The sequence below is a fragment of the Lupinus angustifolius genome, chromosome LG14 (assembly GCF_001865875.1).
Source record: "Lupinus angustifolius cultivar Tanjil chromosome LG14, LupAngTanjil_v1.0, whole genome shotgun sequence".
In the NCBI taxonomy this organism is placed as follows: Eukaryota; Viridiplantae; Streptophyta; class Magnoliopsida; order Fabales; family Fabaceae; genus Lupinus; species Lupinus angustifolius.
In genome coordinates this window covers 15,743,871-15,759,412 of record NC_032022.1, presented here as the reverse complement: position 1 = coordinate 15,759,412, position 15,542 = coordinate 15,743,871, and the positions used below count along the sequence as shown (strand labels likewise).

Here is a 15,542-nt window from a genome sequence, read left to right as displayed (position 1 = left end):
GTGACGAAAACGACAATGCGTTTGGTGAAGTAGAATAGAAGGTAGAAGTAAAAGGGGTAATCGAAGTTGCAGCAGAAGAAGATTAAAGTAAAACAAAGCAAATAGCGATCTAAGTTGAAATTGAAGAACATGATTTCTCAGTTTTTCGTGCTTTCACAAAGAGGCGACAACATCGTTTTCCGCGATTGTAAGTATAACTTAATTTTCGAATAGATTTCTTAACAAATTGTTATAATCTGAAATTTGATCGCAGATCGTGGTGAAGTACAAAAAGGAAGTGCTGAAACATTTTTCCGAAAAGTGAAGTTCTGGAAAGAACACTCTGAAGATGAAGAAGGAGATGCTCCACCTGTTTTTGTAAGTATTATCATTATTATAATAAGAGTAAATACTTGTTTTAGTCTCATATTTTTTCGATGTTATCAGTTTAGTCCTTTAAAAAATAAAAGAGCTAAAATGTCCCAAATTTTTTTAAATGTGTGTCAAATTAGTCTCTTTTAGCATGTTTTACAACACTTGGTAGAGACTAATTTGATCCAGAAACGACTAATTTAACCCACATTTGAAGGACTAAACTGATAAGGTCGAAAAATATGAAAGACTAAAATAAATATTTACTCTTATAATAATTAGATGAATTATTTCTATTTTAATTTGATTGATTTATTTTGTATAGAATGTAGATGGTGTGAACTACTTTCATGTCAAGGTAGCTGGTTTGCATTTTGTTGCTACAACTAGACTCAATGTTTCACCTTCTCTTGTTCTCCAACTTTTACAAAGAATTGCACGCCTTATCAAAGATTACCTTGGTGTTCTTAATGAAGATTCTTTCCGAAAGAACTTCGTGCTCGTCTATGAATTGCTTGATGAAGTCATTGTAAGTTTTTGCTATTATGCTTCCCTTGTTGAACTTTAATTCACTACTCTTCAATGCTTTGCTTGTGGAAAATAACAATACATGCATGTTAGTAGACAACTTTGTTAAGCTAACATAGGACGGCTAAGGGAAATTTTGCTTCACTTTATTTTTTCCTTACCATTTTAAAGTTCGGTCGTTCTGTTTTGTCCCTGATTGCAACACCTTTTGTTTGATATATCTAGCTATTCTAAAGTTTGTTTGTTCCAGGATTTTGGTTATGTGCAAACAACCTCTACTGAGGTTCTGAAGTCGTATGTTTTCAATGAGCCAATTGCGGTTGATACTGCACAAATACCTGCCCTTGGTCCTGCTTCCATTTTTATGGTAACTATTTGTAGAGTCAGTTAGACTGTTACTTTCAGCAGGCATATTGTTGGTTTCCATTCACGGTCTTATTGATTTGTTGAACTCATATATGCAGCAAGGGAACAAAAGAATGCCAGCTACAGCTATTACAAAATCTGTTCTTGCTAACGAACCTGGTGGTAGGAAGAGGGAGGAGATTTTTGTTGATGTAATTGAAAAAATAAGTGTCACATTCAACTCTAGTGTGAGTATTTAGGTCGTCTTTTGATATGATCTTTTCATTTCATCTTCTGATCTTCTACAATGTCTTTCTTTGCTTTTGTCATACATATACTGCAGCAAAATTTTGTGGCATTTCGATATGATTTTTTGTTGGAAACAGGGATTAATACTTACTAGTGAGATAGATGGCACCATTCAAATGAAAAGTTATCTTACCGGTAATCCAGAGATCCGAGTTGCTCTCAATGAGGACCTGGGTATAGGAGCAAGTGGTAGGCCAATTTATGTTATACTCTTTCCCCTTTAAAGTCGAAATGTTGAAAAAGCTGTGTGGTTTCCTTACCATTTATTTTTTATGGTGATTGTCTGATATAGCCTATCAACTATTGAGCACTATGTAGGATACTTTGTTATAATTGCCTTACTCATATATATATATTAATTCCTGGGTCTTGACATATTGAAAATCATTCTATATATGTAGTGTTAACAACGGGATATTTTAGTTGGCTATAGTTGGTTGAAGTGTTGGTGGTTGACACTGATGGATGGATAATTTTCTTTAAGAAACATCTGTTTTTTATTATTTAATTGTTCAAATCCCTGTTAGTTTTGCCCTGTAGTTTATTGTTTCATAATTCATTCTATCATCGTTAACAGATTATCGAGGTTCAGGCGCTGTGATTTTAGATGATTGTAACTTTCATGAGTCCGTACACCTTGATAGTTTTGATGTTGACCGAACTTTGTCATTGGTAAGTGCTTTGTGCATTTGCTTAAATATTTAGAGTAATACAAAAGAGTGCTATAGCTTTAAGTCCCTTGACTACTAACTGGCAATTGCATGATAGGTACCACCAGATGGTGAATTTCCCGTGATGAATTATCGTATGACTCAACAATTTAAGCCACCCTTTCGTATTAACGCATTGATTGAAGAAGCAGGACCCCTCAAGGTGGTTTGGACCTCCTTCTATTCTTCTAAGTTTTCTTTTTATTTAGCAAATTCTGATAGTCTACTATATTTTCAAAGGCCGAAGTGACCATTAAAGTGCGAGCTGACTTCAACTCAAGCATCAATGCTAACACTGTTCTTATACAAATGCCACTGCCAACATATACTGCTCGGTATATGAATTTACTTCTTCATCAATAAACATAGGTTCTATTGGTAATAAATACTTGATAGGAACAATTTATTGCAACCCTTAACCCACATGCAACAACGACACTAAACTAGCATGAGGAGAGATTATTAAAAAGAGAAATATGCAAACTAAGCATCAAGTATGTCAATATAAACACAAACAGCCACCAATTTCACCATTATTGTCTTATAATACCTATGCTTTTTCTAGTTCTAGCAAGCTGTCCCTTCTCTAGCACCTGGTATTCCCACTTAAGATAAAAATTTAATGCCTAATATTGAATACCTCCTATTATAAATCAGTACTCAAAAGATTTGAAATGCAAAATGATAAACGAAAAAATGATTGCTTACTAGCAGTGGCTGACATCACTAAGTTAGTCAGTGACTGATGAGTGGCTAAGTGTGAGAAGGAAAAAGTGATAAGGGAACTATGCATGTGCGCAGCAGAACTGATTTGTTCTTTCTGCTGCGAATGCTGTGATCCGGGTCAGATTTACTAATGTTGTTGCCTTTTGTTTTATTTTGTATATGTTTCTTGTATTTTGCATTTTCTAATAGAATCCAGGCCAAGAAGCACTGCACTACTTGCTCTTACATCTGTTTGGGAAACTTATTTTCAAATTTTCAGTGTTAATTTTGAGTTGGAACCTGGAGCAGTTGGAAACACGACTGATTTTAAGGAAGCAAATAAAAGACTGGAATGGGGCCTAAAAAAGGTGATATTGATCTTTTGTTTTAATATTTAAAAATTTAAAATAACTATTATCTTTCAGTTAGGTATTTGAAGCTAGTATGAATTCTACTAATAAATGTAAATAATGGCTGGTTCATCCTCTAATAGATTGTTGGTGGATCTGAACATACATTGCGAGCAAAGCTAACATTTGCACAGGAGTTACATGGTACAATTCTGGAAATTTCGTCTTGGCTTATTGTCAAAAAGATATTCGTCTTTTGTAATGAATTAACCCGCATGTATTGGGCACAGGAAATATCATGAAGGAAGCAGGTCCTCTTAGCATGACCTTCACTATACCTATGTATAATGCTTCAAGGCTTCAGGTAAAATACTAATGATTTTCTGGAAGCTGATTTTTCTCATACATTTATTTAATCAGGTTTGTCAAATCATGTTGAAAGATCCTAAATCCTATACCTTAATTATACATATGTTGAACATTAAGTACTTTCTACATTTAGTGATGTGGAAGTTTGATTAGGATGATTTAAAATTATTATTATTAAATAAATGTAGAAGCCTGTATTAGACTTTATAGGAAAATGTTGCAGGTCTTTTTTGATAATAGTGTATAATTATACTGTTTAGATCTTTATGTGTTGGTGAAAGTGTTCTTGAAGCTCTAGTTTATGGCTTACTAAGATTGAAACTGATTTATCCCTTTGTAATTTGAGGATTAGTTTCAACTTTCAAGTTAATCTATTATCTTAAGCAGTTTTAAATTGCCATTTGTTGGTGCAGGTGAAGTACTTGCAAATAGCAAAAAAGTCCAAAGCAGATAATCCATATAGATGGGTTAGATATGTAACCCAAGCAAACTCATATGTGGCACGATTGTAATAATTTCAATATCTGCAAGACCAAATTCTGAAGTTCCTTAATTTCCATCATTGATGTTTTGAATACAGAATCATGCCACTAGAAATACATGGAGTGATTTCAATAAGTTAAGATGGATATTTCAATTTGTAATGAAGTTATAGTAATGAAGTTATGAGAGTTTGAGAATAATTATGTTCCAAATAGGAAATTGAAATGTATGAGTGACAAAAAATACAAATGGTGTTGCTATTGTTCTTTCACTACTCACAAAATCAAATGCAAATTTAACTTTTAATGCATCGTCTTTATTATAAGAAAGATTGTAGAAGGTTTTGAATTTTTTGATATAACATTTTATATTTTTATTTTCCATTTCCCGATAAAAGCGTTGATTATCTCTATTCTTATTGTTGAAGACTATCAATTAACAAACAATACTAAATGAATGTAAGATCATAATGTTATATAGAGATAACTATTTTTATTGGTATATCCAATTTAGTTGGAAGTGTCTTATTTATTAATCACTAATCAACCGTGTATTATCAAATATTTAATTCTTAATTTAATTAGTAAATTAGCCAACCTTTTAAATTTTGTATGTGTAAAGTGTGACTAATATATAATCAAATTTAACAATGTATTTTTTTTTACAAGTATCAAATGTTAATGTAATTTTGTTGAGTGTAATACATTCAAATTAAATCCAAAATATTGTCCCTTATCACCTCTCTTCTCAAGTTGTAAGACATCTTCTCATAAGTCTCCCATAGATAGGAAAAACAACAAAAATGATAAGGTTAGTGGGCTTGAAAAGCAAAGAGGATCATCCCTCAAGTGTAGGGTTTGGTGCCTCTAATTTTGAGAAAGCATTTATTCTTCCCCCAAGTGTAGGGTTTCATGCCCCTAATTTTGAGAAAGCATATATTCTTATTTTCCATAGCCTTGTCTCCTTCTCATCAACTCACTTTTTAGTCCATCTGCTTTTAGGCCTCCTTTTGAGGGTTTTCCATAATATTAATCACTTAATTATATAGAAAAAAGTTACAGATTTAATAACTTTTATGCCGAGATTTAATTTTTGCTACTAGGTATTCCACACCTTTTCGGATAAGAGAGTAATCTCTTTCAGTGTTCGTTACTGTCTCTCCCAACATGTGTTGTTCTTAGGAGTCAAATTTTTTACCTTAAGAATTTAGTAAAGCCTTATACTACTTAATCAACGCCTTATATGTATGTTGATATTAATGTAAAGAGATGATAATGTAGATGACATTATATCATGAGGCATATTATGGTTTACTTATAAACTCACTTAATTTATCAATTAATAAAATTTGTTCCTTTATATATATATATCCACGTACAAAAGGATTCAATGATGGTTGAAACAAAAAAAGTATACTACCACGAAAGTTTCAATTATTGAATGTCCAAATATGATTGATTGGTTTGTGGGAGAAATCCTTTATATATGATATCTTTTATCCGGAAAAAAAGGAGAAAAGCTACATTAAAAGAGGAAAAGGCTAAGTTAATGGATGAATGTCATATAAACCAACCATGACTAAAGCTAACCCTAGATCCTTAAAGAAGAAAGGCATGCAATATATATAGAATCTCTCTTTCAAGCTAGACCCTAGAAAAAGATAAGAATGAGACAAGGGAAGCAAATATTGCAAATTAAAACACCATTTTATATTTACTTTGGTGAGCTTAGTGGATTTTGTGAAACGGACCGAGATTATATGTTCTAACTAGTGTCTCATTTCATGTTCAAAGTCAATCAGAGTACTACATTTTATTACTTTTTATTTTAAATTTTTTCTTTTATTCATATGTCAATATATAATTGGTTTGAGATAAAGAATGAAATACCGATGAGAACATGTGATCCTCATCCTTGCGAAACAACTAGGTAACTTTACAGACTTTGTAAATTTAATGCAACAATGAGGACGTGGATAATATGTTTCTAACGGTGTCATATTCTATGTCTCATGTCAATAACATATTTTAAAAAAAAGGAAAAGAAAAAAATTTAAAAATAAAATGTAGTACTCTGATTGGCTTGGGATAGGAAGTGAGGTTGTTAAGCTTATTATAATGAATATACATATGTTGTCCCATATCCTGTAGCATAAGTTGTCTCGTATTAATGATAATGAAACAAAAACAATAATAAAAATATAAATATAAATTTTTTAATTGACATAACATGTTTTCACTGATACAGAACACAATTTACGGAAAAAGATATGGGACACAACAGATCTTTGTTAGCTTATAATACAGTCACAACCTAAGTAACAAAATAAGATAATCAATAGTTTGACATATAAAATTATGACATTGATCTATCTTATTCTATTTATCTAGTGTACTCTTTGATTATACATTTTATTAATTTAATTAACTTCACCTTTTACTATTTGTTGTGGAAAGCATCACCATCTTGAAGGAAATGATGTTTGCTTCTTCTCAATTCATCAAATTGTTCATCCCAATCTTGGAAAATTGGGTGCATTTTTAACCATAAATAAACCCATGCTTTGTAGCAGTGAAGGAAAATTTCAGCAGCTTTATTGTGCGCAGTGTTAGTGTATAGATAAATTGAAAAGGCCATGCTGTTACGTTATATATAATGTTTATTCTTTTGACCACAATGCTGAAAAGCATATAGTGGTATAATACTATTTTCAGATTTTGATATACTCAATTTCAAAGGTTGAGGATAAAGAAACTCAAATTTGATATTTTTTACAAGAAACTATGAAGTTAATTAATTACTTCTTCATCGCAGAAAATTAACAAAAAGTGTAAAGAAAACTATTTAAATTTAACAATTTTTCGGACAGAAGGAGTAAATAAAAGTTTCCCAACTTATTTATCTAATGCAATATAATTTTTTAATATTTCTTCTTCTTCTTGGAATATAGATTAGATATTGATCATTCAGTAATTTACTTATAAATTAAAATATTAAATTATAATGTATCTAAATTTAAAAATGAAATGAAATAAATGGAAAGAAAAAAACTGAGTAACACTGCCAAGTAGAATGTGTGGATGTAGCAGAGGATGAAGATGATTTATCTCTAATGTTGTCTTATTTCATATCTCAAACTAATCATATATTAACACGTGGATAAAATAATTTTTTTAAAAACAAAAAATAATAAAATAGAGTATTCTGAGTGACATAGAATATTAAGTGAAACACTATTTGTGACAAGTAATCTAAGCTAATCTAATCTTGTTGATATATAAATATATTGATCTCACATTCCTCCGTCATCTTTTCATCCAATGTGAACTATTTGTAAATGTTTATAATTTATGTCATAATCATGCATATTTCATTACCATTTATGTACTCCTTAGAGTTTCGGAACACAGCATATCGGAAGTAATTTTGAAAGAGAAAACAATTATAACTTTGAAACCACGAGATATCCAAGACATTTATGTAAGAGAAACCACATGGATCAAAATAATTGGTAAAAATCATTATGTATTAAGCTATATGATGCTTCATTATATTATATACTCTAAAGTGAGTATATATATATATATATACACGAGAGAACCGTTTACACCAAATTTAAGTTACACTAATTACATTTAATCTCAATTATTTTTTCTTAGATCTAACATACCAAATGAGTGAGTGCAATAAATTATTTAAGATTTGTTTTTCCTCTCTCATCACTTATTGCAGACACTCTTTTGATCTATTGGATATAAAAAAATGAATGGATGAGATTGAATGTAATTAATGTAATTTAACTTTGGTGTAAACGGTTGTTTCCTCTATATGTATATATATTGTTGGGTATTCCAAGTGTGAATGAAGAAGTCTCATTGATGAATTAAAGAGCATATAAGTCGATGAACTTATAGACCTAATGCCTTAAGGTTTTGGGTGAAGATGTGCTGTCAAACCTACTTATATGCTTCTTTCACTTAGCCCATAAAAGAATGTTAAAACTCATGGATGAAAATCTCCCAAAATATATATATATATATTATTGTTTCTGGAATTGAAGTGCCAAGCACTCAAGCAAGCATGGTGTGATGTACTGATACAAAATATATTTTGATATGTGTTTGATTTGAGCTAGTGCATAATCGTGTGATTCTACACATGGGGTGATTCTTAGGCCATGGGTTTTTCTGGAATAGTAGAAAATTGTATAACTCTTTTTTGGTTGATTAAACAAGCTTGAGTGTATCTTTACATAAGCTTTAGGTCAGGTCATATCTAATAGTGAAGCTTGAATCAGGTGACATTTCAGCCTAAAACTTTATGTTTCAAAAAGATATTCAACGTTTGAGGCAAACCTTGCCCTACCTTGATTTCATGCCTAGATAATATTAACTATAAAATTATTAGGTGAACCCAACACCAATATTCTTTCTAATAATAAATAGATAAGTATATTCAAAATAAGAGAAAAAATTAATATAATTTAACACTATTATCTTCGGAGATAATAGTACAAGTTCTATTGACAAATCAATTGTAGTCATATAGGTAAAAAAAGGTCAAGGTTAACACAATTAAGGACTAATTCATTTTCTAACATTTGTTTGTTGTGATAATTGGTTTTTTAATCAACTTTTTTAAGTAATAAGAGAAGAGAGACTTAATTGATGCCTATGTTTTATATTTAGTATATTGTATTTTAACATAAATATAATATAATAGTATGTATGAAATGATGATAATATAAGAGAAAGCGAGCGTGACGACTATCATATGAAATTGCAGAACTTTGTAGAAAGCATTGGGATCGAAGGGAATGGATTTTTAATCATGGCCTAGGGAGAGTGTAATAATCCTCTTCCTGTAATTGCAGAGAGAATAAAATGCACACACTTTGAAGAGTGAGCACAAAAAATTAAAGTGGATGACAACAAAGGACATGATTACATGTTTAATTTATTTATCTATGCACTCAAAGCTGCAACAGAGAAAAAAGGGACAACATAAAAAATTACAAAAAGTGAAGAAAGTGAAGTTGGCATGAAAGGAAATTAAATAATTAAAAGTTAGAGAGAGATATAGAGAGGGGTATGGGCATAGAGATTGAAATATGAATACTAAGTTAAGAGATAAATACTACATAATAACATATAAAAAACAATATATAATAATATTTTTATCCTTTTATTTATCATGAAATCATTTTTTTTGTCATTAAAAATATGAAGAAAATTAATGACTTACATATCTATTAAAAGAGAGGATCCTTCTTCAAATAAGAAAAATTAGTCATGATGATATCTATCTTCCTTCCTTTTCAAGGATACTTTAGTGAAATGAAAACTTGATAGAGTAAAGAGGAAAACTTAGAGGCAAAAAGTAAAGCAGCATAGAGGTATGTGGGTATCACCTGGAACAGTGTTCCATTGAATACACAGTAGCAGATTCCATTTTTTCTCACCAAAGCTTGTGCTATTGCTGCTACTAAATTATAATCATCTTGGGATTTTCAAATACCCTTTTCTTTTTCCTATTAAGACCTTATAATAAATTTATCATTATGGAATCTAACAATCTCCATCACCTCCAACAAGACCAACCTCATCTTGTTGAAGCTTCTTCTTTGACCCCATCTTCTTATGGATCACTTGGTGAAAGTACCTATTCTTGGAACCCAAATATCACTTTGTAAGTCTCTTCTAACACTTAGTTATAAGGCTTATATGGGTATGAGTTAGTTTTGTTGCAAATGTTTGTTTCTACTTTGTCTGAATCTGATGCTATCATTAATGCACCACATGCAGTAGTTATTCTATGAACTATGGTACTAGACTAGGGCTTTGTCTCAATCACCATAAGTGAAAGTTAACTAGCTATATACATATATAGCAAATATATTCAAGTTGAAGTATAATATATAGTATATACCATTAAACTTCTAACCCTGTTTAAATATATATATATATATAGGAATGCTGGTAACTTCAACCCAAACTTCCAAGAAGCTAATGCCAGATCAAGAGCTTTAATGCACAAGAATGATATGATCGAAGATTTAGAAAGCTGCATAGCCCCCAAATTCAGTGAAATGCTAAACAATACTCCACCCAACATGGAAAACTATCAATATCATAATCAATTTGATTCCACTTCCACTGCCACCAACAGAATGAAGAATAATAACGAGCACAAAGATATGGATTCTCTGAATGAGAAGTTGTTGCTAAAGACACTTTTTTCAGGAGACATTTACTCCACTAAAGCTGAAAATTATGCTAACTTTGGTGGTGTACCAAGTAGAGGAAACTTTAGCCAGATTTACCCAAGTATAAATATCTCAAACTTAAACCACTCTTCATCCACTTCCACATTACCAATTTCAAGCTCCTTGAATATTATAACCAGTTCACAACCCTTAGATCTATTAACCTCACCAGCATCATTTCCATCAGGTTTGAACCATCGTTCTCATTCACAAGATCATGGTTTTGGTAATGATAATCTTTCTTTTCGTCTTCATCATATGCAGCAACCCTCTCACAGGTCTTCATGTAATAACTCTAGTGATGTAAGTATTCTTATATATATATATATATATATATATATTATCCTTTGATTGGCGTGGTATATGTATAAAAGTAAAGGAAAATAAGAGATAAATCCATTTGTTTAAAGAGAAAATTGTCAAATTCTGAAATTCAGTTAAAAGTATAAAGATCGAATTTGACATATAGTTTAGTTGTGTGATACTACGTACTTATTTTATCTGCAAAACTATGTATAAAGATACCTTTGTTAAGAAAGATACCCCTTATAGTAATTTTTTTTATTAATTTGTAGCAATAACAAATAATCTTCTCTTTTTTTGATACCTCAGATATATATCATTTTCAGCTTTAAACATATACCTTTAATCTGAATTTATCTTCTTTACTCTTTTATTGCCACTTTTTTCACTTGTTGATAATGACCCACTTCAATTATTATTGAACTGTTCTTTACTCTTTTCATTCTTCTTTGTCTATGTAGCTATCACACTTCACCAATGGCGCCATAGAAACAAAGAGACCCTGCACTTTGATGCAGTCAAAGGCTTCTCAATCACAAACAGCGTCGAAGAAATCAAGATTGGAATCACGTACATCATGTTCACCCATTAAGGTGCCTTATTTCTTATATTTTTTAGGTTATATTATTATTTTTTTTTGATAGGCGGAAAAATTCAATACTCACCTCGGTAAAGCTAACCTCTTTAGCCTATAAAGATTACGTCATTTATCATGAGCCAAATTGACCATATCACAGCAAACCAAAGGATTCACCAACAATTTCTACCTTTTGGAACTTTATAAAAAGAATCATGCATCATCAACAAATCTGAAATAGAATTAGGTAGAAAATTTGAAATCTATAATCAAAAGGAAAATCGTTTCCACACTGAAGATGTAAACGAACAAACTAGAAGAAAATGATTAGTTGACTCTATATGCTCCAAACAAAAAACACAATTTATCTCCAGCCCATCTATAATATACCTTCTTTGAAGCTCGTCCTTATTAACAAAGCTCCCTCCATCTATATTATTTCTTATCTTTTATGCATAAATGGAGAAAGTAAACCAAAGTGTTTATACACATTATCCCTGACCGTTTATGAACTGGTAAAATTATCTGCTTTAACATTTGAATATCAGAATTGGTAAAATTATGCACACATATCGAAAAAATATATCACAAAAATTAAACAATTGTCTCACATATGCATAAAACATTACTCTTGTCATTTGTATGTACAATACATACTTCAGAGTTGAGATAACCCATAAATAAATAACAGTATTGTACTTCCACAAAAAATTACAGTATAGACTAATCATATTCTTATTTATCTGTCTTATTATAGGAAAATGTGCATATTAGAAAAATATAATACATGTTTTTTTTGTCTAATATTGTCTTTATCTCTCTTTAGGTATTAGTTTCTTTTCACTGCACTTTCATTTTAATGATTTAGTTTTTTCACTTTATTATAAATCTTTTGATATATATTTTAGAAATTCAAGACTTTTATTATAAATTTTTTGAAGCAAATATGCTGTTATGGACCATGCTTATTTAATCTTTATTACCTAGTATTTTCCCTCTCTCATCAATATAATCTTCACCAAATTTATTGCTTATTACATCAATAGCCTATTTAACCATATATATAAGGTACTTATAATCAAATTACATATATCAATTGAGTGGTTAGAGTTACTTATTTTGTTGATTTTTTTCTAAAATGGATTATGCAACTTTTATAACTTTACCCTCTATAATCTTAAAGAAGATTGAAGGTGATACTCTTTAATTGTTCAGGTTAGGAAAGAGAAGTTAGGAGATAGGATTGCGGCTCTTCAGCAATTGGTGGCTCCTTTTGGCAAGGTACACTTGCACAAACATACATCATCACTCCTTACTCCTAATGTCACTCGAAAATATGAAAAATGATACATCTTCCTACTAATTTTTTCTACCCACAAAAAATGACATATGTTACAAGTTTATATTTTATTTATTAATGATCGGTTTATGGATAGGAGGATTAGTATGAAGATTTAGTTGAAGATATAATATTACTCGGAAAATATACCTACCAATAATTTTGCAAATACAGTTAATATCAAACGTAACTATATTAGGCATTCATATATAGAGTTCACAAAAGTTAATATCGAACTATAATATACATGATTGTGGAATTTGGATGTTGCAGACAGACACAGCATCCGTTCTTATGGAGGCTATTGGATACATTAAATTCCTTCAATGTCAAGTAGAGGTACATACATTTTCTTCCACTTACTAATATTATCATTGATTCTCAATTATATCAAGTTAATTAGCCCAAACTCTAAGGTGGTGGTGTAAAGTCATGTTAGATTCTAGGATGATCATAAGGTTAATGGTTCGATTCTTGAGAGCGACACTTGTTGGGATGGGCAATTACGCACCCAAAAATGAATTATTTACTTACCCAAAAGGTGAGGAGATATCTTTGGTAATACACAAAAAAACACCAAGGTAGTAGGGTTTCAATTGATTAACTATGTTTAAGGTGGTCTGATGGTTAAGGTACATAAATTTAAGGAAGAGAATGAATAAGATTGTAGGTTCCAATATCACAGTAGCAAATTAAAAAAAAGTTATAAAGTGGTTTAATAGTTAGGGATGGAGTGAAGAAGATATAGAATGTGAGTGTCACTCACAATAAATACTAACATACTAATACAAATAATTAACTAGATGAACTTTATTAATTCATATGTCCAATGACTTGGTCCTTACATAGTCTTATTGGTACAGACATTAAGCGTTCCATACATGAAATCATCCCAGAACCAGAACAACAGAGTCATGCAAAGGGTAAGAATTTTGCAATCATACAATACTATATATGCACATGCACACGCATATTATAATTAATTAGCATGCTTAGCTTTAATCGAATAATGTGAATACATAACATATACTCTAAAATCATACTACATAATGCATATTCAGCACACATTTATTGAAATTAAAATTGTATGTGTGATATTCATAATGTCAGAATTCAGCCATAGGCGACACAAATGAGGAACCAAAGGAAGATCTTAGAAGCCGAGGTCTTTGTCTTGTACCATTGTCTTGCATGTCATATATAGCAGGTGATGGTGGCACTGAGGTGTGGCAACAACCTAACTTTGGTGGACCAACTTAGTGTTAGCTAGCTAGTACCTTGTTTAATTTGAATTAAGTTAAAATAATCATTCAAATGAATGTTGAACATGACCTTAGGGGGGAAAGAATAAGAAATGAAGCAAATGGGTCATAGATCTTATAGGGTGCATATTTAATGTCTCAAAAAGTGTGGCACTCCATCAGTCATTTGTTCTGATCAGTCAAAAAAATATTTTATTATTAAATTTTTAACTTAAATATATTTTTTCTAATCGATCGGAAGAAGTGACACACTTTTTTGGACGGTAGAGATGACCCCGAATTTATAAACCTATGTTTGTAGGGACTTAATTAGAAGTTAAAAACAAATCCCATTTAATTCGTGCTTAATGGAGCAAACTTGGTCATTCCTTTCTCATAGTCAAGGATAGCCAAGTTAGATCCATTAAAACATCATGTATCATTAATTTAATTACTTTTTGGGACTCATTGTTAATGTAGGGTGGTATAATTTTACAGCCATGTTAATCATCAACATCGATTTAAAGTTTAACAACTCAAATATAACAATTTATCACGCAACAAATTAAATTACTTTTGTTTCTTTCCTTATTTCCATATTCATCTTTTATCTATAACATATTTCCAAAAATTGATATAAAACAAAAGGCAACTTAAAGTTGTTTGTAAAAATAAAATATTATTATTAGTTAACGTAAAGTTACATATTTTTTTCAATAAAATATAGCATATGTTACTTTAATTGAATGAAAAATAGTTAGGTATTATTCTTTATAGGTTTCTTATTTTTCAATAAAATATAGCATACCTTAAACTTTGAAAGAAAAATAGTATTGCAAGCTAACGTAATTGAAAAAATATATTTGATTGTATATTATGTACCGAAAATAAATTTTTTATTACATACTTTCTGTTAAGTATCAATTAGATGTTGGTCTAGTAGTGTAAGCCCTCACTAAATTTCCAAAGTTGATGGTTCGATTCTCATGAGCAACATTTGTTGGAATGAGTATTATGAACTCCGAAATAGATTAATTCATTACCTAATAAGATAAAAAAAACATATTTTCTATTAAGTGATAAGTCTATTATTAATTCATTAATAAAGTAACTATGAGTGATGCATGTGCTTACCCATTGGCATAGTTGATAATATTCTCTATTTTTTTTATACACCTAATGATAATCTTCAGTGCTTTTTAATCGAGCGGGCTAGTCCTTGGTACCACATTAAAAATATTTAGGCAATTGTTTGCGGGAGGGTGCTACCTATATATATAAATGCATAATATTAATATATTGTTAGTGTAAAATTTATATACAAACTGATGACAACCTCAAGGGGCTGCCTTAGAATTATAGGATCGTTTAGCTTGAAATTAGGCTTTGTGAATGTGTGAATTCGGTTTTGTCAAATTAGGGTAATTTTTGGGTTGATTTGCTTCGGTTTGGGGTTGTATAAATAGGCTAGGGTTTGTGTATGGTTTGAGGTTTTATGGCCTCGGTTTGGTTAGGTAATTTTAGGGTTGGAGGGGTTTGAGTTAAGGGTTTTTGGCTTGTAATTGTAGATGATGATTTGTGGCTGTTTAGGGTAAAGTGATGTGTATGGTTTCGGATCAATGGGAGATGAGGTGATTTAGGGATGGTTGGGTTCGGTTGGGGGTTAT

At 30.7% G+C, this 15,542-nt stretch overlaps 2 protein-coding genes across 2 annotated transcripts; both read left to right on the top strand.

The window, feature by feature from the left end:
* On the top strand, positions 8–4,208 carry LOC109327181 (AP-4 complex subunit mu-like). The gene is made up of 13 exons (XM_019560248.1): positions 8–187; positions 254–357; positions 677–880; positions 1,130–1,246; positions 1,344–1,472; positions 1,611–1,722; positions 2,111–2,205; positions 2,302–2,406; positions 2,484–2,578; positions 3,229–3,316; positions 3,442–3,502; positions 3,589–3,662; positions 4,081–4,208. Exons 1-13 carry the CDS (start codon positions 130–132, stop codon positions 4,177–4,179), a joined length of 1,341 nt encoding a protein of 446 aa, XP_019415793.1. The 5' UTR covers positions 8–129; the 3' UTR covers positions 4,180–4,208.
* On the top strand, positions 9,447–13,993 carry LOC109326222 (transcription factor bHLH110-like). The gene is made up of 7 exons (XM_019558921.1): positions 9,447–9,838; positions 10,121–10,718; positions 11,180–11,311; positions 12,511–12,576; positions 12,908–12,973; positions 13,498–13,557; positions 13,745–13,993. The coding sequence occupies exons 1-7, from the start codon at positions 9,711–9,713 to the stop codon at positions 13,892–13,894; spliced, it is 1,200 nt and encodes a 399-aa protein (XP_019414466.1). The 5' UTR covers positions 9,447–9,710; the 3' UTR covers positions 13,895–13,993.

Coding starts and splice junctions, on each gene's coding strand:
- LOC109327181 (XM_019560248.1), top strand. CDS start 130: ATGATTTCTCAGTTTTTCGTGCTTTCACAAAGAGGCGACAACATCGTT. Junction 881..1,129: donor AATTGCTTGATGAAGTCATT/GTAAGTTTTTGC, acceptor TGTTTGTTCCAG/GATTTTGGTTATGTGCAAAC. Junction 1,473..1,610: donor GTGTCACATTCAACTCTAGT/GTGAGTATTTAG, acceptor TGTTGGAAACAG/GGATTAATACTTACTAGTGA.
- LOC109326222 (XM_019558921.1), top strand. CDS start 9,711: ATGGAATCTAACAATCTCCATCACCTCCAACAAGACCAACCTCATCTT. Junction 11,312..12,510: donor CATCATGTTCACCCATTAAG/GTGCCTTATTTC, acceptor TTAATTGTTCAG/GTTAGGAAAGAGAAGTTAGG. Junction 12,974..13,497: donor TCCTTCAATGTCAAGTAGAG/GTACATACATTT, acceptor TTATTGGTACAG/ACATTAAGCGTTCCATACAT.